The sequence below is a fragment of the Aspergillus neoniger genome, assembly GCF_003184625.1.
Source record: "Aspergillus neoniger CBS 115656 unplaced genomic scaffold BO87scaffold_33, whole genome shotgun sequence".
NCBI classification, from domain to species: domain Eukaryota; kingdom Fungi; phylum Ascomycota; class Eurotiomycetes; order Eurotiales; family Aspergillaceae; genus Aspergillus; species Aspergillus neoniger.
Window position 1 is genome coordinate 1 of NW_020291161.1, and position 24,810 is coordinate 24,810.

The following is a 24,810-nucleotide window of genomic DNA, read 5'->3' on the forward strand; positions in this document are numbered from 1 at the left end:
AGAGGAGATGGGAGAGGAGATGGGAGAGGAGATGGGAGAGGAGATGGGAGAGGAGATGGGAGAGGAGATGGGAGAGGAGATGGGAGAGGAGATGGAAGAGGAGATGGGAGAGGAGATGGGAGAGGAGATGGAAGAGGAGATAGGAGTAATCAGCAGAGGGGGCAAAGTGAAGTAGCAACACAGCAAGTGAATGTACAGTGAATGGTGATTGCAAACTTCACTTTTCTCTTCCTGTCGTCTCACGCAGTACTCCCCAAGGCTCAACATGAAATGATTAAGCCCTTGGATCAGGCTTGGCCTACCGGAAGGCTTACAGGCATGTCACTCTACTATGAGTTTTTCGTTTCTTTTGAGCTGTGCTGGGTAATTTGTTCAGTGAGGAAATAGTGAAGTTCAAGTGGAACATATCAAGAAGCTTAATTCTTTCTGCTTGGGTCCTTCCCTTTTGCTTTCTGTCCACATACTACGCCTACTCTACTCATACTTCCCTTTTATAAACTTTTCCTTCTTCACAAAGAAAACGCTCCAAGAAATCAAAAGGCCCTGCTCCTGCTGACTTTGAGATCTACACAGACGAACGAGCAAACTGCTGTAATGTTGTCGAAAATCAATATTGAACCTCTGAAATCCTTGAAGCCGATGAAATGCGCGTGGAAGCTGTGAAAGACGAGATGATAACAGGAAATAACGCCGGTGTCGAGTTGGCTCGCCAGAACGCAAGACTACTTATCCACTTACCGGAGAGATTACATGGGTGACAACATGGCGGAGAATCACGAATCATCAGCCAGGGACACGTGAAAGCGCACGAGGGCGCTTCCTTATACCGGGAGGAAGGCCGCTAGGAACCGACGTATTAGAAAGCGCGATTTGACATGTTCCTACATGCCTTGAAAGCAACCGAGTACCCCGGAAACTACCTCAATTTGATGTCTCCCGAGTATTATCAGTTCAAGGAACTCCGATCGGCATACAGAGAATTCTGGAACGCGACCTAGTTGGTGTGATCAGCGTAGCTGATGGCACAATAGCGAAATGCGGACTCTGTGTTGAACGCTTTTGCTTTTTGCTCGAATTCTTCTTCTCATATCCCATAGCAATGGCTTCAGCAGCACACATTTCTTAGCAGCAATGTTGACTACCCGCACAAATCCACACACGTGAGACCGAGATGGCTGTGGCTTTGATTCTGTTCTTTCTACTCGGATGCTTTAGTGCTTTTTTGTATTATTATAAAGAGACATCAATTGTATTCTCCTTGAAATGGATCCAGTTGACTACCCTCCATCCTTCAACAAGACAGACGGACCTTCGCATTGACTGCTGATGCAATCAGTCAATGCACCATCGCAACAACTGCGTACGTATCCTTAGCAGTAGAGTCTACTGCAAGCAATTCCATATCCCATCATTGAGCTGCACTAACTTTCGCAAAAACAACATCAAGCACCTTGACCGCCGTATCCACGATGATATCGATCTCCTCCTTGGAGATATTATACGGCGGCGCCAGAATGATATGGTCCCCTTTCATACAATCCACCGTCCCGTTAGCAGCATACAACGACACCCCATACTCCGGTTTCAACCCGGTCTCTTGGATCAGAAACGCCACGCCCTTGTCCGGACTGAATGGCTCTTTGGTTTCTTTGTCTTTGACAAATTCGATCTGCAGATACATGATATATTAGTCTTCACCCAAACCTCAAGTACACTAATGGTCGAAAGAACTTTGGAATGAGAAGAATGACTTACACCCCAGAACAGCCCCTTCCCTCTGATATCGCCCACATACGGATGTTGCTCTAAGCTACCCCGCAACCTTTCTTCCAAGTACTTACCCATATTCCTGACATTCTCGAGCAGGTTATCCCGCTTGATGACCTTTTGCACGGCCAACGCGGCAGCACATGCGATAGGATGGCCTTGGTACGTTTGACCGTGCCGGAACACCCCCGTGCCTTTGTCGAGGGCTCCGACAACTTTCTCGCTGATGAGGATACCAGAGACGGGTGCGTATCCGCCTCCGAGTCCCTTGCCGATGGTTTGGATATCGGGAACTACGTCCTCTTGTTCCCAGGCGTGGAGGGTGCCACAGCGTCCCATGCCGCACATGATCTCGTCTAAGATGAAAAGCGCACCGTACTTTTCACAGATTGCTTTCATGGCGGGGAAGTAGCCTGGGAGGGCGGGAACGGCGCCTAGGGCCTGGCTTGATGGGTGCTTGCGTTAGTTGCTGAGCTTTTTGTGGAAGAGATGAGTCTGTTGAGAGATGCTTGCTTACCGCTCCTACAACTGGCTCTGCAATGAAGGCGCAGACATTCTCTGGTCCGACACGCTGGAATTCTGCGTCGAGCTCTGCTGCTAGTCGGGCAACGTAATCCGCGTCGGACTCGCCCGCTTTCTTACCTCGGTAGGGGTAACAAGGCGAAACGTGGGATGAGTTGGTTGCTAGGATGGGTTCAAAAGGCTCTCGACGGATCATGTGTCCGCCTACTGACAAGGCACCCAAGGTGACGCCATGGTAGGAGGGCTTCCGGGCAATGAACCTGGATCGCTGTAGTTGGGGGGTGGGTAGCTCGACGAAGTATTGACGAGCTAGTTTCAATGCAGCCTCGACAGCCTCAGAGCCTGAGATAATGTGAGTATTTCTCTGGCGATATCGTGCAGAGTAAGTGTGTTAACATACCGGAATTCACAACGAGCAACTTCGAGAGCTTGCCACCAGTCGACTCGGTAAGGAAGGTAGCAAGCTCTTCCGATGCTTCTGTCCCAAAGAATGCCGTATGGCAGTATGACAACTTGTTGATCTGGTCAATCACCGCTTGGCTGACTTCCTCATGGCCATGGCCTAGGCAGGATACGGCGGCACCACCGGTCGAGTCGAGAAACTTGGTGCCATCTTCAAGGAAGATGTAGCTGCCTTTACCGCCGATAGCTTTCTTTGGAACGTAGCGGGTATCACGGTGGAGGACGGAGCTATGGGTGGCTGTCTCTGGCCTTTCGTGAGCTGGGAACAAGGGATTAAGATTGTCTGGTATACTACTAGTTAGAACGTACCTGATTTGGTCATGGTTGAACAGGATATAGATAGCCGTTTGAGTAGATCAAATGTATATTGAGTGCATAGAGCTGGATGAATAATTCTGGAGCCATGATTGCAGCATGATGCAGAGCTATTTATGCCTGCGATAAGCCCTGTCGACTGCTCCTTCTTCTTGATATCACGCAGTGACTCAAGATGTGGGGAGGAGCGGGGATGGAGTCCGGCGGGGAGCCGGCAACCCAATCCTGGGAAGCCGAGCGCATGGTTGGCCGTCTCCGCCGACGGGCCGATCTCCGACTTGATGGTGGTTATCGTGCTCGTTTGAGTCGTCCATCTCTCCATCATCTACTGCTAATGCGGAGATGAGCAATCTCCCTCGCTTATGGCGATGCAACATCTTGGCTTATTTATGATGGATCTTGAAGGGGACGCACTGCGACGACTTGTTGCTACACCATGCCTTCAAGTGAACATCAAGTATACGTCAATGCTATTGTCTATACATGTTGTGCTAGCTTATATATTATCAGATAGAACTTTGTTGGATATGTTAATCAGGATTCTATCGCTGGATAATCTATGGTTATGCTATTCTGGCTTGGTGCCCTATTTTGCCCTCAATGCTGAAGTCGACCCCTTTCTGGCATATCCTTTTCATCGTCAACCCTAATTATGCGGGAGTCATGGAGGTAATAAGCTGGCCTAACACAATGTAACCCTTGAGCCCAGAAAGGCAATGTGGGATGTAAAGCTCGGCGTGCAGGACCTATTAAAGCGACAATGTCAAGGCATGATCATGTGCATCGACTGCAGCAAACAAAGGTGAGGTTTATACGGTACATAATAGAGCAGTTGCTCAGAAGCAAATCAAGGGCTGCATGTAGTAGTGATGGTTATCTCCGCTGCGATGCGGGCGGTGGGCGGACAAAGCTCTCCGCTCCGCAGTTGGTTGGCCACTAAAACTCCCTGCCGCACAGAAAGGCCACCACGGCTTCACTACAACAGCCCACCTGCTCAACCTTCCGCTCCGGACACATTAGCGTGTCTTAATCTTATACATATTTTTCTACGCTGTTATTATTACCTATACTGAGTCTTAATCATGTCACGACACGCCCAAGTAGAGGAGGTGTACGACTCTGACCCGGAGGAAGTTGCTCCCTCCGATTCCTCGCCCGCCAACTTCGCCAATGAGTCCATCCTTTCTGGAGCTGGAGTACCTATGTCCGGCTCAGTACCCATGAGGCCCGCTCCTGAACCCCAGCGCGAGATCCCCAAGCATTATCAATGCCTGTACCCGATATACTTCGACAAGTCGCGGTCCCGCGCGGAGGGCCGCAAGGTTGGAAGTGAGCTGGCGGTTGAGAACCCGTTAGCGAGGGACATTGTCGATGCGGTGCAGATGTTGGGACTGAATGTCGGATTCGAGCCTGAGAAGCTGCATCCCAAGGACTGGGCCAACCCTGGACGTGTGCGTGTCTTGCTGAAGAACGAGGACGGGAAGCTGGTCAACTCGAGAATCAAGAACAGTCAGTGTACCCCAACCTGTTCGCAGGATACTATCAGAGTCGACCACTTTTCATTAGGCTTGATTGCAGTTTCCTTTGTCTAACCATGACTACAGAGCACCACCTTTACATCCTCGTGGCGCAATACCTTAAGGCTCACCCTACCACCGAAGAATCCCCCTACCGTCTCAGAATCCGAGGGCTCCCCATGCCCGAGAAACTGCCTGCTGCGCCCGCCGCTCCCCGTGGATGGAAGATAGGAAAGATTCTACCGATACACTCTCCGGCCTACAGCGGTGGTGGAGTCAGCGATAACCCGCTCAAGGACGCCATGGCTGAGATGCAGAACATGCAGGGTATGCCCGGCATGCCCCAGATACCTGGAATGCCGGATCTGGCGGGAATGATGGGAGGAATGGGGGGAATGGGGGGAATGGGGGGCATGGGTGGAAGTCCGTCTGCTGGAGGCAGCGAAAAGAAGAAGAAGGATAAGAAGAAGGGCAAGGCGTGAAGCACTTGTCGGTGTTTCTTCATGTGGTACATAGGCTTTTGATTGCATTGGCACGGGCGAAAGGCGTTATGATGATTCATGTATAGAGGGCATCTCTGCTGTTCTCTTGATACCAAGTCGAATGAAATGATCAATGAGTGGGGACATGTCTGGTTTGTGGTATTGATGTAGCTGTCAGGTGCCATCTTCCGTCTCCGCAGCGGATGGCAGCCGTCGCTTCTCTACTTTATTCTGCGGAGATCATTCCCAAAAAATTTATTGCGTACCTAGACCATGCTCTGCAAGACCTCACACCTCTCAGTAAATAATCATGGGTCAATCCAAATCACTCCGAGTTTCTCGGGAGGACCATCCGACCGTCTTGCGTATATGGTCGCTGTCATTGGCCGAGCCGGCGCAATCGCCGATAAGTAGAACCGCGGCCTCTTTTACCCCAGAGTCATCCTCCGCCGCTGTTCCTCTCAGCTTCAGCTTCAATCACTGCGCGGTTGCTTCCGTTTTATTTTTCCAACAAGCGCACAATTGTTCGATCGGCACCCGAGTAGTTGCGACTCACATACATGGGTTGACACTCATGTGCACTCCCTCATGAACCACTCCCTGCGTCCTGTCGATGGATCATAGAACCCCGCCACTGCGACCGACGGACCATGAATACAAGCCCACCGAGCATTCTGCCCGGCTATGGGCAGATGAACGGAACCCCCCGATCCCAATTTCGCTCTAGCTATGACTCCCCTGCCTCGGGCTCTTCGTCTTCTGCTGCTCCTAAGACTGGGAAGGCTGGGGGCCGTCAAATCACCCGCAATCGCGCCAGCTACAGCTGCCACACTTGTCGGAGGCGAAAGGTCAAATGCGACAAGGTGCATAGCCCTAGACTGTTTGTGAGTCTTGAACTGGTCTGACAAGCAAATTTACAGGTCCACCCGATTTGCGGCAACTGCGTGAAAAACGGTACCGAATGCGTCTACGATGCGGCGCCACAGAAGGATACGGAGTCGCGCTCGAGCATATCGAAGAACGGACATGGCGTCAAGCGGAGGAGGGAGTCGTCGCGACCTATAGAGGAGGATATCGATGATATACAATCTATTTACGGTCATCTGAAGCAAAGTGGAGCTTCCGAACAACGGTCGCAAGCCATTGAGGCGCGTTTGGATAAACTCACCTCGATGATCGAGAGGCTGAGCAAGACGAATCAGCCGCCGGATGTCGCAGGAAAGCAACGGCTGGCACCAAATGTGAAACTCGAGCCGGCTGAGGGTGATCCTCGTTTGAGCAATATTGCGGCCTTAAAGCCAACTGCTGGTTCCCGTCCGGATAGTCCGCGTCGCGCGGCTGAGTCTAGTGGCGACGAATTTCCTATCCCCGCGGGCCATGCTACTGATCTGGTGGATCCTGTGGGGAGCTTGAATCTTGGCCATTTGAGCTTGGAGGATGGAGGGCGATCAAGGTATGGTTTTGTTATGTGGTCGGGAGGGCTCTGTACTGACAATGGGTTAGATACGTCGGGACGACTTATTGGGCTTATATTTCTCATGAGGTATGCTGAAGAAGTTCCCAGCCTCTCATTGAAGGACTATGCTAAGTACCACTAGATAAATGAGCTCAATCAGTTGCTCAGGGATCAGAATCGATCGCACAACGAACCAGCCTTCCATGAGAGCCCCGTTGACGATGCGGGAACGGAACCTATGGTTACAACACCGGGACGCCAGTGGAAAGAGTCTGCTGACGGTGTCAGCGAGCCTGCCGAGAAGCTTAGCAGAGTACAGACATTCCAGAAGTCTGTTTTGTTTCCGTCAAGCGAATCGCCTTCTGTGAATGACAAGATAGTGGAGCCAGAGATGCTTGAGAACATGCCGACAAAACGACAGAGCCATATCCTGTACAAAGGATTTATGTCTGGAATACACGCCATTACCCCAGTTGTGCACCCACCTACCATTCTGAAGCTTTACAACTCCTTCTGGGATTGGTATGATTCAAGTAGCTACTCTGGGGAGTCTTGCCCTGACCCATCCTTTATCCCTTTGCTTTATGCCATCTGGTATGGCGGTTCCGTCACTGTCTCAATACGAACAATCAAGGCTGAGTTCAACGTGTCATCCCGCTCAGGTCTGTCCAAGGCATACAGTGAGGAGGTAACGCGCTGGCTATCCAAGATATCGTTCCCTCGCAGTCCGTCCATGCAAGGTTTATCTGCATATCTGCTGGTCCAGACCATCCTTTCCAAGGAGGAAGAGCCTCTGACTAGTAGTCTCTTCATCAGTCTTGCCATGAGGGTGGCCCAGACTATGGGTTTGCATCGGGATCCTGCTAAGTTCGGCATTGGCCCCAGCGACGCGGAATACCGTCGCCGTATATGGTGGCACATTGTACACATGGACGGCGTGGTGGCCATGTCCAGCGGGTTGCCTCCCCTGGTCAGTGATGAGAACTACTGGGATGTTCGCGAGACCAGCGAGGTTAAAGACACGCTTCTTGGAACTCCCGCTGCTGAGAAGTATGAGAGGCTTGTCATGACCGGCATGAGGCCACCGGATAACCCGGATGACCCAACCGTATGTGGAGGACCTTCTATGGTTAACGTATACTACCTATCGGCCAAGGGCAAGTATACGATGGCTCGTAAGTATCTGAAGTAAACATCTATAGGTTATGAGATCTAACAACCCTGCAGGCGCTGTTCGCCGGATCATGAAGATTCAGCTTGGTACAAAACCCGTCACGCGAAGGGACATGGAGGAGCTGAGGTCTATATTGGTTGATCTGCAATACAAGCTGAACTCTATCATCAACCGGATACCAGAAGCAAACTCGCTCGATACTTCGTCTCCAGTGTCATCTACTAGATCATGGTCTTTATCCTCACAAGCAGATTCCCGCACCGAAATGCCGGCGGATGGGCCCAATGGATGTGCAGAGCAGTACCATTCGCCTGTCCTTGTATCTTTCCACAAGTGGGCTAGGATCCTCATGTCTCTTTTCATAGACAAAGTGAGTGTTTTTCAAATGGACCGATAATCCTGCTAACCAAACCTACCAGGCTTTTTGCGTCGCTTATCAGCCTTTCCTGAAGAACGCCAAAAGTCGAATTTGGCCGGCTGCAAGACAGAGGTATTGTCCAACATCGCCCCACAGAAACAAGACACAAACCACTAACAAACCACAGCGCACTCCGCCACTGCCATGGCTTCATGGAGAAGTTCGTCTCACTCGCAACCGACCCCGACTTCCAACCCTTCCAATGGAGTTGGCCCGGCAATCACCAACCAATGCACGCGACCATGATCATGCTCATCGACCTCTACGAACGCCCCTACAGCCCAGAGGCCCCCAAATCCCGCGCCTACATCGACAAGATCTTCTCCATGACAGGCCCCGACGGCGGCGTCGTCGGCGGCGAAGACGGCATCTCAACCCAACGACCCCTAAAAGACGGCGGCCGCGAAGCATGGGACATGATCCGACGCCTACGCCAAAAAGCATGGCAAAAAGCCGGCCTGGATCCTCACAGACTATGGTCCGAACAAGCCCAGATCCAAGCAGGCGTCACGTCTCTCCCTGAAGATTACGCCAACAACGACCCCTGCTACACCAGCGGCAGTCCCTCCCCCTCAACCTACCATCCTCCTTCCGCCGTTACCACCCGCCGCCAACTCACCGACTTCTCCAAAATGTTCTACAACATGACTCGCTCCCACCAGCTCCCCAACCCAGCTACCACTAATAACAACTCCCGTCCAAGCTCTCTCCGCTATCAACTCCCTCCTCCAGCCCCTGCTCCTATCCTCCCAAGCCCGCAATCAAGAACCGTTCCTCCTCCATTCCCTCAATCCCCAACACCCCCCAAATACCCCATGGACACTACCACCTCCCCACTCACCAGCAACTCCCCCATCTCTTCCCCCGAAAGCATCGCCCCCTTGAACCCTAACATCTTCGCCAGCACCTTCAACAACACCCCGCAGCCGCAGCAAGCACCACAACTACCAACTAATACCCCTCCTCCTGGTCCTATACAAGCAGCTCCTCTTCCGTCCTTCATGGACACAGCCATCTCACCCACCAGCCAACCCATCCCGGGGGCCCCCACACCGCCATCAATGGTGGATCCAAACTTAAACTTCGATTGGGACCAGTGGGACGCTGTCTTCGGGCAGCATCTGCCGGTGGCGGATGAGTTGATGGAGTTGGATCCGGTCACGGGATTCGAGTTTGGGGATTTGAGCAGTGTGGCTTATGCTAATGCTGCTGCTTCGCCTTCGAGGATGGGGCTTGGTGGTGGTGTGGGGAGGGGTAGTTTTGGGAGTGTTGGTAGTGGTAGTGGTGGTGGTAATGAGGTTGGGATGGGGGAGGTGAGGGGGTCTGATGGGGTGGGTTATTGTTGATTTACTTAGTAAGTACTTAATGTATGTCTAATTGGAGGGGTTTGGTTGGTTGGTTGGAGGGTATAAATTTAGTTCTCGATTATTGTGTATATAGCGGTTCTATTCTTCTACTTTTTTGATTGAACTCATCTTTGAGGTTGAGATCAACTGTTACAACTGGATTCAGTGTCTTGAGGTTGGAAGATGATTATGTGTCAAACGGAAGAACCGCTAGACGATGGAATAATATGTGATCAGAAATAAAAGAAGACGTAACAGTTATGGATTTCATGAGGCGTGACTTTAATCAAGAAGGACGCAGAAGATATGCGACGCAGGAGCATGATGTTATATCAAGAGGCGAAGGGAAAGATAATTAGCAATAGCCAGAAGGGACGCGTTAGCGGGAACCCAGGAGTCCAAACTCCTGGACAGCTAATTTCCGGGGACCCTTGGTTGCTCGTATTAAGAGATCGCATTTTCAGTGTCTCTTCTCTTTCTTTTTCAATTCATGACAACAATTATTCGCATGACTGCAGTGTCTGAATTTAGACCTTGACCTCCTGGAGACCGTGCTTCCAGAGGGTAGCGTAGGGGGTGACACCGTCATCACGGAAGTCAATCAGGATGTGCCTGGTTCGGTAAGTTAGTTTTAGTTGCAGCCAGAAGATGGATGGCAGAATCAACGTACATAGCATCACCGTCCATGGACTGACCCATCATAACATCGTAGTTGTCGTAGTTGCCAAGGATCTTCTTGACAGCACCGGCGGCACCAGCCTTGAACTCATCGATGGTCTCCTTGGAAGCACCGGTCTCGGTGAGCCTGGCAAGGACCTTCTTAACGTAGCCTGTACAGGGTAGACTCGTTAGCATTGGGGTGAAATAACTGAACCGTATCTCAGAAGTGCGAGAACATACTCTTGAGGTGACCCTTGAAGGCATCCTTGGAGGGCTTCAGGCCCTCCTCGGTCTTGAGCCAGTTGAGACGGAACTGGTCCTCAATGTCGTGGACCATGACGGCCTCACCCTCACCACCGGCATCATCATCACCGCCCTCAGCGGAGGGGTTGGCACCCTCGAGCTGGAAGTCCTCGTTGCTCTTCTTGAGGTACTTGCGGCAGTCGCAGGTCCAGAGGAGCTTGCTCTCGGGGTCCTCCTGGATCTTGTAGGTGTCGGCGAGAACCTCGTCGCCGGAGACGATATCCTATAAGGACGGACGTCAGTAATTTAGAGGCATGCAAATTTCAAATGCGAGGATATGATGATGATAATAATGATGATGAAAATGGTTGCAGGTAAGGAAGCAGAGGAGACGCAACAAGGCTGCAGGATTGATGCAACCGTTTGTTGTTCTTTTCACGCATCCTTGCATTGCTGGACGATCGCAACAAGAACAGAGGTAGACTCAGAAGGGTATACGAACCGTGTAAATGATCATTTTGGCGGGTGTATGAAGAAGTGGACGAAGTCACAGGAGGAGAGAAGTGGCAGGTGAGGAGAGAGAGACGGAGGGAAGAGGAGAAGAAGGGGAAGGAGGGGAAAAATGAAGATTAATATTTAGTGGCGCTTTTCCTTTCCAGTTTCTCGTGGTGGGGTTTTTTTCACGGTCGATTTTCCGTCGCTCGAGGGGCACCGCTTGCCGCTAGTCCCATTTGGGCCTGGTCGACTCGTCTGGCCCAAAAAGAAAGATCCCAATCATCGTTTTTTTTTGGTGTCTTTTTCGTCCATTGCCCCGATGGCAAATTCTGACAGGCGATGAGGAAAAAAAAATTGAGGCAAAAAAGAAAATGAAGGACAAGGTTGTGAGTCCAGACTACGGCGGCATCAATCCTTTTCTTTAAGGGAATTGGTTTTACTCTGTAGTTAGATGTTGGGGTAGTATTATTCTAGCTCGGCTGACATGTCAGTTACTCAGTTGGGCCCCGGCATCCGATCTTCCCACTCCAGATATCCTCATGCCTGAGGCATAATTACTGTGGCTAAGGGTCTTCTGTCGGGTAACATACAGTGGTATATTACTGATACATAACAATAAACTTTCATAGTAACATCATACTGAATCGTGGTATCACATAATGTAATACATACTAGTACAACATCGTGCAGCTATCGGTCGGCCTCACGATCCCGTGGCGCCACTCCTGCTTGCCAATTCCACCCGTGACTTTTCTCTCCGTCTTGACCTTCCAACTCGCGGTAGACACTCCTTTGGCCGCCCTTCGACTATTGTTATCTTTTTCCTCCCGGTGCTGGATTCCTTGACTACTGCTACAGTCGATGGTAATCTGAACCTCGCGGTCATTCTTTTTGAACCCTCCCTTCTAATTAATCCCTCACCACTACCCCATCGGTTCCTCGGCACTTGGTGCCATTTGCGTCCCCTGATTTTGGTGGGCCTTGGAGACCTGACCAGGATCCCCGATCAGATATCTCGCCATCGCCGGTCCATAATCATTGCGTTGTCCCACGGGCCCTTAAATCTCCTGCTATATCTTTGGCCTGCGCCAGGAACCTCTCACTGCCCTACTTGCATCCGACTGTGATTGCGATCTCATTTCTCTTTCATTCGAATCTCCTTTCCGTCTTTGATCTCCGCGACCGATGCGGTAGGTCTGTCGAATAACCTTTCCCAATTCTTGATTTGCATAGTCCTGGCGATCGATCGTCCTCATCCCATCATGGCTACCAACGCGTCGGTCGTCTTTGACCTCCCCCCTCTTCCGACCTATACCTTGACTCCCCGCCCGCCGGTTCTTGCTCCGATACCTGACAATATCCTCGCTTTGATCTTACCCATCGTTGCTTACTGGGCCTTGTCCATGGTATATCACTTTATCGATGTCAACGATTACTTCCCTCAATATCGCCTACACACCCCCGCGGAGGTTTTGAAGCGAAACCGAGTCACGCGCTGGGAAGTAGTGAGAGATGTTCTGCTCCAGCAAGTAGTTCAGACAATCGCGGGCATGGCAGTGAGCTATTTGGATGAGCCCGAATGTTTGGGTAAAGAAGCATATGATGTGGCAGTTTGGGCTCGCCGTCTTCGCCTCATGCAAAGGGGCCTGCCTCACCTGCTGGCTCTCTTTGGTATTGATGCTATGGGTTTAGGGAAGAATCTGTCGCATAAGGGCTGGGGAATGCTTGGAGGCGCCATTGCAGGCGGGCATTACCCTCAATTTACCCAGTCCCTTATTCTGGAGAGTGGCGCAGAAGCGGTGGTCCCTGCTTTCACCAGCTGGGAACTTTCTACGGCTGGTTTCATCTACTGGTTCTTCGTCCCCGCGTTGCAGTTCATCTGGGGCGTTTGCGTCGTCGATACCTGGCAGTACTTCCTGCACCGCGCGATGCATTTGAACCGGTGGCTTTATGGTAAGTCATAGTTTCTTCGAGTCATTCCGGCTTTGGGCAATCGATTGACAGTCTCCAGTGACCTTCCACTCCCGCCACCATCGCTTATACGTTCCCTATGCTTTCGGCGCTCTCTACAACCATCCCGTTGAAGGATTCCTTCTCGATACTGCTGGCACTGGCGTCGCATTCTTGACAGCCCGGATGTCGACTCGCCAGAGCATGTGGTTCTTCACCTTTTCCACCATCAAAACGGTTGACGATCACTGCGGCTATGCTTTCCCCTGGGATCCGCTGCAGCATTTCACATCCAACAATGCCGCTTACCATGATATTCACCACCAAAGCTGGGGAATCAAGACGAACTTTTCGCAGCCTTTCTTCACAATCTGGGATCGTTGGTTCGGTACTCAGTGGAAGGGCGATGTGAAGTTACGTTACGAACGTTCCCGTGAATCTGCTCAGAAGCAGCTTGACAACGATGCTAGCTCCGCCACCAATTCGGGTGCTGATACTCCGGCATCCGGAAGTGTCACTCCTGCAGCTGTTCCCCAAGAAGGACCGGCAGAGTCCACTCGCTCTCGCCGCAGAAAGACCGTCACGCTTTCCCCTCATGTCGATGGTTTTCGAAGCGTAAACCACCCCGTCGCCAGCAGCGTCCTATAGTCAATTCTTTTTGCCTTCATAATTCGTTGTAATAATTATTTCACCTTTTGTCTTCGCCGCCCAGCGGGGGTCTTTGGAGTTGCGGGACGCCTCCTACTTCCTACTTCGCTGTCTGTTCACTGCATTATTCTTTACGCTGTATTAATAGCCAGGTTGATGAGAACCTGCTACGGACTTGTACAATGTCTTTTCACCCACCTACCTACTGTTCGGGTTATCTACTAATCGGGCATCCTGCATGACCACGGAGATTTGGAAATTGACGAGCACTTCCCTTCTGTTCATTCCACTCAATTCTTGTCTTTACTAAATAATCTGTATAAATTTCACTTCTACCCCATTCTAATGACTTACAGCAAACTGAGTAATCGCGGATTATGGGTGCGCCTGAAATAACGTTATACGAGCATGGAGCAAATTTCAGCAACTCGCGTGGTTCGAATATTGCATCCCTTGACACGATCATGACGACGTTCTGAACCTCAAGAAGTTCTGGGGCAGGCGGCTCCCATGCACAGGTGCAACATGTCTGGGCGCTGCAAACTTCACCGATTTCTTCCCTGGCGTATCAGGCATGAGTCGAGGGATTGCCGATCCATTGCTCTTGGCCTCCACCTGCAATCTGTCGCTACTTCTGCGAGCCTCCTCAATAATAGAAAGTATGGGTTCATCGTCACCGAGGCGCGATCGAATATCAGTCGCTTGGTCTGTATTGGATGATCCAGTCGCAACTGTGGGCGGACAATAGGCCGTGCTATTCAAGCTGTTGGCACCTACAACCGGAGGCTCTTGTGACCCAACACCGTTTAGGTTAGAATGGTAGCTGGGTGCAGGCGTCATGTCCGTTTCTTCGCCGTTGATGCTCGGGTCCTCCCATAGACAATCACTGACTTCCGCTTCACTCACAAGACTAACAAGATGATGGCTAGGTGCAGACATTGACACTTGCTCGTTGTCCGCATAGTCTGGGAGCTTCTCATCTTTAGCATTGACTGTGCGTTCCACGTCGCACTTGAATTCTCTAGCCATGTCATTAGCAAGATCGTCCAATTTTTCGGAGGGCTCGCCTTTAAGACGTGCCAACATCTCCAAAATTTCTTTTCGCTCTTTTTCCGCTTCCTCGGGCGTTTCTGCCTTCAACTGGATGGTTATACAATGGGTTCTCTTCTTTTTCCCTTTATAGCGCATTGGTCTTGGCCCCTTCATTTGTTTTCTCGCGAATTTGCGTGCTGCCTTTCGGGCTGCTCTGGCTCTGGCTGCCAATCCCATCCCATCTCGAAGCATATCAGGGGTAAATCCGGTTATACTGATGGCCACTTCAACGAACTTCTGAAGCTCAGGGTGTTTTTCAGACCTATCTTCTCTTGTGCGACTCAGAAGCGTGGCGTGAAGATTTTGCAGATCGGGAGCCTTAGCAACAACACGCGCAAGCATACACGCCTCGCAACGGTTCTCTTGGTAATACCTCGCATGGAAAGGAGGAAGGTCGTGCCTGCTTTTAGGACACCACCACATGCCGGCGATCGAATTAAGAGCGCGCAGCATCTCCTTGACATCGTCTTTGAGATACTCCAGGAACCAGTACAGCTCATCCAAGAACGATGTCACCTCTTTGACTAGTAATTCGAAGAGGCTGTGGATAATCCAGGGATTGAATCCTTTGTGCATCTCACAGAGGACGATCTTGGAGGGGCCGAAGAGCAATCGGAACATAGCGTTTGCTTGCAGTTGCCATCGAAGAGTCTGAATCCCAGTTTTGATGTTCTTAGACGTTCTGTAGCCTCGATACTGGCCCAGGTACGCGACTTTCGCACGATCCTTTTCGCTATCAATGAGGAGGATCTCAACTATCGAAGTCAGATCCCGCTGGTCGAGCTGAGTGACTGATAACGGATAGATAATACGGTTGCGGCGCTCAACAAGTTTCCTGGGCATGATATCTGCCTGGTGAGACATCTGTTTGTAGTGGTGCTTGTTGTGGCACCGTACAGTCGAGGGTCAACCACGATAGGTTAAGAATAAGAAATAATGGACTGCTAGAGAACCAGAGGCACAGCTTCACGAAACTGTGGAGGGGCTTATATACTCATTCTACACAATCTTACAGGGAGCTTCTTACTTCGGAGAATGACATTGTCATAATGCACGTTGTTCGGCTTCAGCAACTTTCAACAGTCTGTGCTGTGCCACCAACGCACCTCAAAGCTTGTCCGCCACTTTGAACTCAAATTGCTGATTATATGACTGCTGAACGTGCGGCTGCGGGGTGGTCTCGATGGTGAAACCGCCTCTTTGTACCACCAAACGAATGGCATGAGGAAACGTCCGTGCGCAGACAACTGATAGTAGCATATGGCAAGGCTGTCACCGAGAGAAAGATGTCTTTTCCTCGGGGCTTCCCGTTGTTTCTGGGGTGATGCATGGACTTGGTGCACTACATTGGGAGTCTTGGGAATCGTGACCTGCATGCTTCGTGTTACACCTTGTTCCACTTGAGATGTTGCTGAATGGGGGTTTTGGGGTCAAAGATTTCTTGAGTTTAATGACTTACGCAGTGGATGACTTGTACTTGTGGTGGGAATAGCCTTCCCATAGTGAATATAGAATAAAACTTAGTACTTAATTCTTTAACCCAACACAGTCAACCTAACTCACCTTGGGACATACTCAAGTACATGTATTTATCTCAATCCATCATCTACCATCCACAAAATTCACGGAATTATCCCGCCTTGTTAAATATACCTCCCTCCCTACAACGCACAAAATCTTATAGCATTAACAGCATCTACCTACCCATGTCCTCCGCAAAATTCCCACTCCCCATCGAAATAGATATACACTATCATAATCTCAACTCCCCCCATTTCCGAACCGCCATTGCTAGTACAACACATTCTAAATGCCGTGCCACCACTGCAACTGGCCTGTGCCGCGCTGCAGCTTATCCATGTAACACAATACAGCATCACCCACCCCCCGTATCCTCACCCTGATTTGGTTAACTAGTACCTAAAGAGTTTACTTCCTCCCCTTCATGCATGAAAGGGATGAGAACTAAGCGAAGTTTCACAAAGGCCTGTTCGTGCCACGGGAAATATGCGGCTGGGTTGCTTGCCGTCGGAAGTTTACGGCCGTAGGTGGTGGTACTACCTAGATTCTCCTAAACTTTTTTGTTATGCTTGGTTGGGGGCGGTACTAGCCTTAAGTTGGCTTTTGCTGCTGCTAGGTTTAGTTGATTGGTTTATGTGGAGGTGGGGGGGGGGGGGGGGGATAGGGTAGGGTCTTTAGTAGGTCTTATTGATACTCTCGTGTGTTGTCTGTGCAATGAAATATACTAGTATTGGTGTAGTAGTACCTGCTACATATGGTTGAATTAGATAATAGACTAACATGGTACAAGATTTTTGACAGGTTGAAGTGTCAGAAGATGAATGCATACAACTACTCTCGCTTAAACAGAATCAGGAATCAGCCGCCTCAGCAGCCTTCAACGCAACCACAAACCGCGAAACGAGTTCTTCCGTGTCTTCCACGCCAACACTAACGCGGATCAAGTCCGGAGGTACCCCAAATCCACCTGCCCACTCCAGCTCCCAGTAATGAGCCAGTAGGACATACGGTGAAGTCAGAGTGAAGTTAGTGCCCAGACTAGGTCCCTTTGCGGTCTCGATGCGATCATAGAACGCGATTGCGTGTTCTTTCTTGTGGAAGAAGAAAGACAGCAGACCACCATAACCACCTTCTGGGGTTCGGCAGTCCTCGTAGAATTGTTTCGTTGAGCTATACTTGGGATAGTATACGTCTTTAACGAGAGGGTGGGACTTGAGTAGATCACAGATGGCTTCTGTGGTGTGATTGATCTTCTTGATTCGGTTGATGAAGTCGCGGCTGTTGCGTTCCATGAAGATGATGTCTTCGGCCCAGTAGTTGGTGTTGTCTTTATGGTCTGCTTCGTAGGCTTTCTTCAGGGAGTCGTAATATCTTCCTTGGGGGTTTAGGATTGCGCTGCCGCCCATGACGTTGCAGTCTCCGGAGAATATCTTGGTGAGACTGCTGACGACCACGTCGGCGTAAGGGAGGACATGGACGTTAATGGAAGTTCCGATCGTGTCGTCGACGACCACGGCAAAGTCGTAGGTGTCGGCTAGCTTTCTAATCCGTTTGAGGTCGGGACACTTCAAGAGAGGATTTCCGGGGAATTCGCAGAATAGAGCTAGATATTTTTCTCCGGCCTGAAGGCGGGCTTCCAGGTCATCCAGGTCTTCTGATGAACCGTGTCCGTAGAAGATGCATCCAGGGCCGAATTTTTGGAGGATTTTGAGAGTGTCCACGTATGGAAAGCCGAATGATATACTCTTCAGCTGGCCTCTAGACTGGAGTAGCATCCGGTGGGCGCTGAAGATAGCGTTCATTCCACAAGGGTAGAGATATACATCATCCTGGGTCGCTCCGTGGGAGTTAGAGGGTTGCTCGGGCGTTTTCGGTTCGGCAAGATTCACTTCTCCTGTCAAGGAGCCAGCAATGCGTCGACGGAGGGAGATCTTGGCGTTATCAATAAAAGATAAATCAAGATTCCGACCGAACCGATCCTCGAGGAACTGCGTGCTTTCCTGGATCAATGCTGCATCCTTGACTCTTTCTGGGCTGACCTTTTTGTCTGTTGGGGTGGAAGTAAGGTCAACAGAACCTCGCTGGTATCGCCTGGGACCCCTTTTCTGAGGGATCACAGGTTGCGGCGTTACCGCAGGCACGAGCTTGCCGTCCACAAAGAGTGAGTGGCAAAACTCAGCACGTCTGCTTGAGATTCCGTCACCAGAGTGTTGCCAATACTGCTTGGCTACTGGGAAGAGGTCGCTGTGATAGATCACAGCGGATATCGAGGGGGAAATCTTCAATATGATTTCTGAAGACTCTTTCCCCTTATCAAGGGTCAAATCAATCACCTCGACATCTCTGATGAGGTTGGGCTCTCCCTTTTCCGTGATAAAGTCGCGACATCTTTGGGCAGACGCTGGGGAAGGAAACAGCATAGCCTTTTGGTTTGGGCTACCATATCTGGCAATGATAGCATCTGCTAACGCACAAATAGATTTATGAATGAAAAATCTGGCCGTGACATTAGTTTCCATGATTCAAGCGTGGATGCATATACGTTGAACAGTACCGTGGATAGCCTGTTGTCATTTTGTCCACGACTCGTCTATCACCTTCCTCATAACCTACATTGTCCGCCCATGTTGGTAGGGACACGCTCACGGCCTGTGGAAGTGTAAGTGTTGTTGACTGACAGGCTTGAATGCGAACGTCTGCATGAACGGATGTGACTTACATGGGAGGTGAGCGATGGAATAGAGTCACCAAGCTCTATCACCGACATTCTGATCTCAATGTCTATAATTGGACGATATTCATGCAAATGGAATGATACTATGGGTTGAGCTATGATAACTCGATGTAGTTGACTAATGAAAATATCCGTGCACTGAATTTTGAGTCATAGGGCGGGAAGGCCGGAAAGGGACTAGGATTGCGGGAAGCCGCAGCAAGACTTTCTTTTCCTATTTGGGAAACTCGATTATAGGCAAAAGGATGTCCAAGATGGGTGTTATTTCTTTCTTTTAGGAAACAGTTGTTTTAAATCAAGATGTATCAAAGGTATTCAAATTTTTTGGGTGACTCAATGCGGGGTAGGCGGCTCCGCCTGTTCATCGGTAGTATGGGAAGAGTCTCTCAGAAGGGCTTCCTCGACACCGTAAATATAAGGCATCAAGGGCCTCAGCTTGATAGATGCCTCAATCCTCATGGTATTATTCAGGGATCTTGAATGTCTTACAGCCTGGTTGCTTGATTATTTGATAAGGCGTGCTAAGCCTTTCAAAATCCGAGGAATCACGCATCGGCCGTCTTCCCTATCGTTATCGGGCGGTGGCTATCGTGGATGACACGCTAAGCGATGAGAGTGGGGGGTTTACTTAGCGCTGATCCCACAGCCAGTGAGAGAGGGGATGATGTGATATGTGCCGAAGCTTGTCAATGGATCCTGCGTTGGTGACGGAGTATGCCGCTCAATAGTTCCAGATCGTTGAGAAAGCATTGTACTTGCCTCAATACCTTCTGTGTTCAAGGCAGGGAGAATGGAACGGACACAGATTGATAATGAAAAGAATGACTGCCTCAGGCGGCCATCCTGACTCAGCTGGATGTTATCAGATGGATTTCCTCGAGGCGATCCAAGGATCGATCCGGGGCAGAATTCGTCCGGATCCAAAGATTGAAGGTCCACCGCTATCGGCAATATGACCGTCAAATTATTCCCTGCTCTTAACACCGCTTCCTCCGGCTGCTCCAATTTCCCGGCCCCTCGCTTGCACCTCCGGCTTCTGTCCAGCCTCTCACTACCGGAGTCTTTAAGACAATGGGTAGTGTCCTTTCGACCCGTGCTCTATAACTGCCTTCCCCACCCTCGCCAATCTCCAATGCTGTCGGGCAGTTTCCAGAGAGCTCTCACTTGGTTATGACGAAAGCGAGAACTGCCCATGAGTGAGCTTGTCTGCCCGTTGCAGACTACAATTTGACCGATGGAGCATCTCGCGGCCATCGTGCCCGCAGCCGTGGTGCCTCTAGCAGTTCAAGGCGGGGCTGGCGAGATTGCTTATACTCCAAATCCTGGTCTGGTGCAGAGGTGGGTTTATTCCAGCAAGATCGTGGGTAATGGCATGGCTGACTTGCAGCTGCTGTAGGGAATTATGGCAATATCGGACTCGGAAGGCGTCCGCCTTTGTTGGATCCGGCAACCTGCACTTAGCGGCGATCCTAGCATCATGGATTGTGGTATTGTTGTCGATAAGTCTGCGCTACATCCGTTCCTACCGGAAGAAATCACCATCGCCGAAGACTACCCCGCATGATCAGTCCGAGATTGTGGTATCTCTGCCGTTCGCGTTCGCACACCTGGCTGTCGCTATTGCGGCCTGTTGTCTCACCTGGGTCGACATACACAATGGTGAGAGTTGGAAACGGTCCGCCCTTTTGACCTACGTGGTATTGTTGGGTATCGGCCGGCTCTGCATCAAGAGCTATGACTATCGACGTCATATGTATTGGCATATGAATGCAATGGTGACAACGGCTCTCATTCTGGCCGTGGTGCAGGATATAGTACCCATGATGGTGATCGGAGCTACCTATAGGCCAACCTCCATTGGAGTTGCTATTGTGGCCTGTTTGGCGGCGGTTGTGGCAACTGCAGCGGCTACGCCACGCCCACGACGCTCGGTTGTTCAGAACGCAGAGACGGACGATTCAGTGGTTGAAGAGAAGGCTTCTCCAGAAGAGACATGCTCACTCTTTTCCTACTACTGCTCGTATGAGTGGATCACCCATGTGATCCTGCGTGGCTGTCAGAGGGATCTGACTTTGGATGATCTGCCTCCACTGCCGTCATACGATGAGCCATTGAAGTGGCTAGAAAAGATTAAGAAGCAGCGGCTCAAAGGCGGCAAGACCTTCCGTACACTATGTCGCATGCTGAAGACGGAAATTAAAACCATGATGTTCTGGGCGGCCCTTACGGCGGTGGTGGACTTTCTTGCGCCATACTCCATGTTGCGGCTATTAGCCTATCTGGAGAACCCAAGCAGTGCAGTGCTCCATCCTGCATTGTGGATCGCACTACTTTTTGCTGGTCCGGCGACACGCTCGCTCTGCTACCAACAGTATATCTTTACGGCAACCCGACTACTGGTTCGTGTGAATGTGTCACTAGTCCAGGAGCTCTATCAGACTGCGATGCGCTCGTACATCTATGATGACTCTGTGGGCCACTCTTCAGGCAAGCATGCCAAGTCGAAGCACCGGGCTGAGTCCAAGGGTGCCTCCAAGTCAAGCCAGGCCAATCTGACCAGCTTGATGTCTTACGATGTTGACGCTATCTATAACTCCCGTGATATCTTCTATATAGCCACCGCAGGCCCGATCTCGACTACTTTGGCTCTAGTGTTTCTGTATCAGATGCTAGGATGGCCGTCGCTGTTTGGTGTTCTCATGCTGCTGTGTTTGTCTCCGCTGCCTGCCCTGGCGTCGCGGAAAGTCTCCCGCATCCAACGCACCGTTATGCAAGCTACGGATGCTCGGCTGTCCAAGATTTCCGAGTACTTGGGGTCCATCCGCACTCTGAAGTACTTTGGGTGGGAGCATGCTGCGATGAACAACATCAACGACGTTCGCCGTGTAGAGCAGCGCCATTTGTGGAGACGCAGCGTATTTGTGGCTCTTATTTCCATGGGCGGCGAGCTGCTGCCGCTCCTTAGTCTTTTAGTCATGTTTTCTGTTTATATATTGTTTACTGATCTTCCTTTGCGGGCACCTGTCGCCTTTACTTCATTGTCAATCATGGAAACGTTGCGCGTTCAGTTTATCTGGTTGTCCAACATCAGCCGCTATACCGCGCAAGGATCAGAGTCGCTGCGTCGTGTCGACCGCTTCTTTGACACTGCTAGTGAGATCAAGCGGCATCCAGACGGCCCGTTAGAGTTTAAGAATGCCACCTTCCGACGCACCCCCATTGCTGCCTTTAGGCTGCAGGATATCACTCTCCGCTTCAAGCCCAACGCTCTCAATGTGGTGACGGGCCCCACTGGCTGCGGAAAGACATCGCTTCTCTTGTCATTCCTGGGTGAGACAGTGATGGAATCAGGAACTGCTACTTGCCCGCGCGATGTAGCGTACGTTCCGCAGGCACCATGGCTTCAGAACGATACAATTCGTCAGAACATCGTCTTCTATAGCCCGTTCGATGAAGCCCGCTATGCCATGGCCATCGAAGCCAGTGGTCTGACCCAAGACCTGCAACAGCTTCCGGCAGGCGACCTCACCATGGTGGGAGAGCGAGGAACCTCGCTTTCCGGCGGTCAGAAGCAGCGAGTATCTTTGGCAAGGGCATTGTATTCGCAATCGAACACGCTGTTATTTGATGACATATTCTCCGCTCTCGACACCCATACCACTAGTCTTGTCTATGAGAAGTGTTTCCGCAGCGGTCTACTCAAGGACCGCACGGTCGTTTTAATCACCCATTACCCAGCCGCCTTGCAGGATGCCGACATGGTGATCCGGTTGGAGCATGGCAGGATTGTCCCCGCTCGAGCTATCTCCAAAACTACACTTTCTCTCATGTCCTCCCGATGCACCACACCGGGCACCGATACAGACTCTTCCGTATCGGAGAGCAATGTGCGCGTGGCAGACGAAGCACTGGAATCCCCGTCAGAGCCTCCGCCAGTTGCTCCTGCTGGGAAGCAACCGCCTGCTGAGGAACGCATAGCTAAGGAGACGTCCGCCACGGGAAGAGTGCCACGCACGCTAGGTAAGAACCCGAGGACTTCAGATGGCTTTGAGCATTGCTAACAGATCAGCTCTTCGTTATATGATGCTATTCGGTGGCGCTTCCTACGTTCCACTGGTTGTGATTGCAACCATCTCCGTGCAATTTGCCTACTTTGCCATTACATACTGGCTATCCATATGGACTGGGGCGTACGACAAGTACGAGCATCCCAACACGTTGTTCTATCTGGGTATATACGCAGCGTGCATCATCACCTTCTTGACCTTGCAGTTATGCAACAACCTTATTTATCAGTACGGCAGCTGGGTGGCTGCTAAGAAGACGCACCACCGGCTGGTGACGGCCGTGCTGTCTGCACCGATTGCCTGGTTCGATCAGAATCCGATCGGACGCGCCATCAACCGGTTCGGAAACGACACACGGTCTCTGGACACAGTTCTTGTTGAGTGGCTGCGGATGTCCATCGAGAATACTCTACGATTTCTGCTTCGAATTGCCAGTGTCGCTTCCATCATGCCCATCTTTGCTCTCCCGGCGGCCGTTATCTGCGCTGCAGGGTTCGTCATCGGAGAGATGTACACACGCGCTCAAGTATCGATCAAGCGGCTGACCTCTATCAACTACTCCCCTGTATTCTCACACTTTACCGACTCGTTGTCAGGACTGAGCGTGATCCGAGCTCGGCACGGCATGGACCAGGTGTTCCAGAACCTGCTGGCCGAGAAGTTGGCAGTTCACGCCCGCTCCTCCGAGGCACAATACAACTGCAACCGCTGGGTTTCGGTCCGGACAGACTTTTGCGCCGCATCTGTAGCAGCCGCAGCCGGCTGCGTAGCATACTTCTGGTCCGGATCAGCAGGTTTGGTGGGATTCTCTCTGACGAACGCCATCGGCCTCAGTCAGACGATTCTGACGCTAGTCCGGACGCTCAACGAGCTCGAAGTGGAGTTGAACTCCTTTCAACGCATGACAGAATACGGCGACATCGAGCCAGAGGAGAAGCTAGAAACAGAAGAGCAACGCAAAGCCGACGCTCTACCCGCCAGCTGGCCAACCTCCGGCCGGGTCGAGTTCAACAACGTCACTGCCCGCTACCAACCCGACGGGCCCGACGTACTCCGCAAAGTATCCTTCGTCGCGTACCCAGGCGAGCGTGTCGGCATCGTCGGCCGGACCGGCAGCGGCAAATCAACCCTGGGGCTATCCCTGCTCCGCTTCGTCGATGTCGTCGACGGTAGCGTTACCATTGATGGGGTCAACATTGACCAGATCCGCCTCAACCGGCTGCGCACCAACGTGACGCTGATTCCGCAAGAGCCGGTGCTCTTCTCCGGCGACGTGCAGTCCAATCTCGACCCGTTTGGCGAGTCCAGCGAGACCGAGCTGCGCGCGGCGCTATCGGCGTGCACGACAGTCCATGTCCCTGGCGAGGGCGAGGGCGAGAGCCGGACAATGCGGCCGCTGGCGCTGGACACGCCGGTTGCTGCGAACGGAGAGAACTTCAGCCAGGGTCAGCGTCAGGTTCTGAGCCTAGCGCGGGCTATGTGTCGGCGATCGAAAGTGGTGTTGCTTGATGAGGCGACGGCGTCGGTGGATCACGAGACAGATTCACATATGCAAAAGGTATTGCGGACGATGTTTGCCGATTGCACGATCATAGCGATTGCGCATCGATTGCGGACGATCATGGACTATGATCGAGTGTTGGTGATGGCAGATGGGGAAATTATCGAGTGCGTCACTGCCAACCCCTTTATCACCAGTATGAATTAGGAACGAAACTAACTGAAAGCTAATAGGAATGATTCACCGGCGCGACTGGTCGCGAAAAAGGGTGTATTTTGGGAAATGGTGCGGAATACGGGCGAGTACGAGGAACTGATCGAGATGATGGAGAGTAAATAGTGCATAGATGTATATGATTAGTATGGATATGGCATCAATGATTTATGATATAAACCGAATGAAATGTTGGATGCATCGAGTGACGACCTCTTATAGCATTC

At 51.2% G+C, this 24,810-nt stretch overlaps 8 protein-coding genes across 8 annotated transcripts; 4 read left to right on the forward strand and 4 right to left on the reverse strand.

Moving 5' to 3' along the window:
* Positions 1 to 1,408: 1,408 nt before the first annotated feature.
* BO87DRAFT_399995 (aminotransferase, class III) lies at positions 1,409 to 3,073 on the reverse strand (the record flags this gene model as incomplete). Its single annotated transcript, XM_025625490.1, has 5 exons — positions 1,409 to 1,669; positions 1,756 to 2,208; positions 2,285 to 2,631; positions 2,690 to 3,010; positions 3,061 to 3,073. 5 exons carry the CDS (start codon positions 3,071 to 3,073, stop codon positions 1,409 to 1,411), a joined length of 1,395 nt encoding a protein of 464 aa, XP_025476237.1.
* An 898-nt stretch (positions 3,074 to 3,971) lies between these two features.
* BO87DRAFT_365983 (RNA-binding signal recognition particle subunit SEC65) lies at positions 3,972 to 5,065 on the forward strand (the record flags this gene model as incomplete). The annotated part of the gene is made up of 2 exons (XM_025621820.1): positions 3,972 to 4,575; positions 4,671 to 5,065. Exons 1-2 carry the CDS (start codon positions 4,149 to 4,151, stop codon positions 5,063 to 5,065), a joined length of 822 nt encoding a protein of 273 aa, XP_025476238.1. The 5' UTR covers positions 3,972 to 4,148.
* Positions 5,066 to 5,543: 478 nt separating this feature from the next.
* On the forward strand, positions 5,544 to 9,459 carry BO87DRAFT_341691 (putative C6 transcription factor; the record flags this gene model as incomplete). The annotated part of the gene is made up of 7 exons (XM_025620710.1): positions 5,544 to 5,928; positions 5,986 to 6,518; positions 6,569 to 6,608; positions 6,664 to 7,696; positions 7,749 to 8,065; positions 8,115 to 8,185; positions 8,241 to 9,459. The coding sequence occupies exons 1-7, from the start codon at positions 5,716 to 5,718 to the stop codon at positions 9,457 to 9,459; spliced, it is 3,426 nt and encodes a 1,141-aa protein (XP_025476239.1). The 5' UTR covers positions 5,544 to 5,715.
* A 55-nt stretch (positions 9,460 to 9,514) lies between these two features.
* On the reverse strand, positions 9,515 to 11,277 carry BO87DRAFT_379431 (translationally-controlled tumor protein). The gene is made up of 4 exons (XM_025624032.1): positions 10,865 to 11,277; positions 10,360 to 10,645; positions 10,130 to 10,289; positions 9,515 to 10,071 (listed from the first exon to the last, which is right to left on the reverse strand). Exons 1-4 carry the CDS (start codon positions 10,877 to 10,879, stop codon positions 9,987 to 9,989), a joined length of 546 nt encoding a protein of 181 aa, XP_025476240.1. The 5' UTR covers positions 10,880 to 11,277; the 3' UTR covers positions 9,515 to 9,986.
* Positions 11,278 to 11,640: 363 nt separating this feature from the next.
* sur2 (sphingosine hydroxylase) lies at positions 11,641 to 13,801 on the forward strand. Its single transcript, XM_025624033.1, has 2 exons — positions 11,641 to 12,810; positions 12,869 to 13,801. Exons 1-2 carry the CDS (start codon positions 12,120 to 12,122, stop codon positions 13,453 to 13,455), a joined length of 1,278 nt encoding a protein of 425 aa, XP_025476241.1. The 5' UTR covers positions 11,641 to 12,119; the 3' UTR covers positions 13,456 to 13,801.
* A 116-nt stretch (positions 13,802 to 13,917) lies between these two features.
* BO87DRAFT_316498 (uncharacterized protein) lies at positions 13,918 to 15,390 on the reverse strand (the record flags this gene model as incomplete). The annotated part of the gene is made up of 1 exon (XM_025619732.1): positions 13,918 to 15,390. One exon carries the CDS (start codon positions 15,388 to 15,390, stop codon positions 13,918 to 13,920), a length of 1,473 nt encoding a protein of 490 aa, XP_025476242.1.
* Positions 15,391 to 16,797: 1,407 nt separating this feature from the next.
* On the reverse strand, positions 16,798 to 18,899 carry BO87DRAFT_365997 (PLP-dependent transferase). The gene is made up of 3 exons (XM_025621821.1): positions 18,788 to 18,899; positions 18,623 to 18,717; positions 16,798 to 18,564 (listed from the first exon to the last, which is right to left on the reverse strand). The coding sequence occupies exons 1-3, from the start codon at positions 18,833 to 18,835 to the stop codon at positions 16,920 to 16,922; spliced, it is 1,788 nt and encodes a 595-aa protein (XP_025476243.1). The 5' UTR covers positions 18,836 to 18,899; the 3' UTR covers positions 16,798 to 16,919.
* Positions 18,900 to 19,863: 964 nt separating this feature from the next.
* Positions 19,864 to 24,727, forward strand: BO87DRAFT_461888 (putative ABC multidrug transporter). The gene is made up of 4 exons (XM_025629131.1): positions 19,864 to 20,140; positions 20,199 to 22,822; positions 22,872 to 24,537; positions 24,604 to 24,727. The coding sequence occupies exons 1-4, from the start codon at positions 20,037 to 20,039 to the stop codon at positions 24,707 to 24,709; spliced, it is 4,500 nt and encodes a 1,499-aa protein (XP_025476244.1). The 5' UTR covers positions 19,864 to 20,036; the 3' UTR covers positions 24,710 to 24,727.
* The last annotated feature ends 83 nt before the right edge of the window (positions 24,728 to 24,810 follow it).

What these genes read in the sequence shown, in the direction of transcription:
- BO87DRAFT_379431 (XM_025624032.1), bottom strand. An exon ending in CTTCAAGGGTCACCTCAAGA is followed by an intron (nt 10,290 to 10,359) that starts GTATGTTCTCGC and finishes TACCCTGTACAG; the next exon opens with GCTACGTTAAGAAGGTCCTT. An exon ending in TCCATGGACGGTGATGCTAT is followed by an intron (nt 10,072 to 10,129) that starts GTACGTTGATTC and finishes TTACCGAACCAG; the next exon opens with GCACATCCTGATTGACTTCC.
- sur2 (XM_025624033.1), top strand. Translation starts at nt 12,120, where the DNA reads ATGGCTACCAACGCGTCGGTCGTCTTTGACCTCCCCCCTCTTCCGACC. An exon ending in TTTGAACCGGTGGCTTTATG is followed by an intron (nt 12,811 to 12,868) that starts GTAAGTCATAGT and finishes GACAGTCTCCAG; the next exon opens with TGACCTTCCACTCCCGCCAC.
- BO87DRAFT_365997 (XM_025621821.1), bottom strand. Translation starts at nt 18,835, where the DNA reads ATGTCGGTGATAGAGCTTGGTGACTCTATTCCATCGCTCACCTCCCAT. An exon ending in TTCCATCGCTCACCTCCCAT is followed by an intron (nt 18,718 to 18,787) that starts GTAAGTCACATC and finishes ACACTTCCACAG; the next exon opens with GCCGTGAGCGTGTCCCTACC. An exon ending in ATGACAACAGGCTATCCACG is followed by an intron (nt 18,565 to 18,622) that starts GTACTGTTCAAC and finishes TGTCACGGCCAG; the next exon opens with ATTTTTCATTCATAAATCTA.
- BO87DRAFT_461888 (XM_025629131.1), top strand. Translation starts at nt 20,037, where the DNA reads ATGGAGCATCTCGCGGCCATCGTGCCCGCAGCCGTGGTGCCTCTAGCA. An exon ending in AATCCTGGTCTGGTGCAGAG is followed by an intron (nt 20,141 to 20,198) that starts GTGGGTTTATTC and finishes CAGCTGCTGTAG; the next exon opens with GGAATTATGGCAATATCGGA. An exon ending in AAGAGTGCCACGCACGCTAG is followed by an intron (nt 22,823 to 22,871) that starts GTAAGAACCCGA and finishes CTAACAGATCAG; the next exon opens with CTCTTCGTTATATGATGCTA.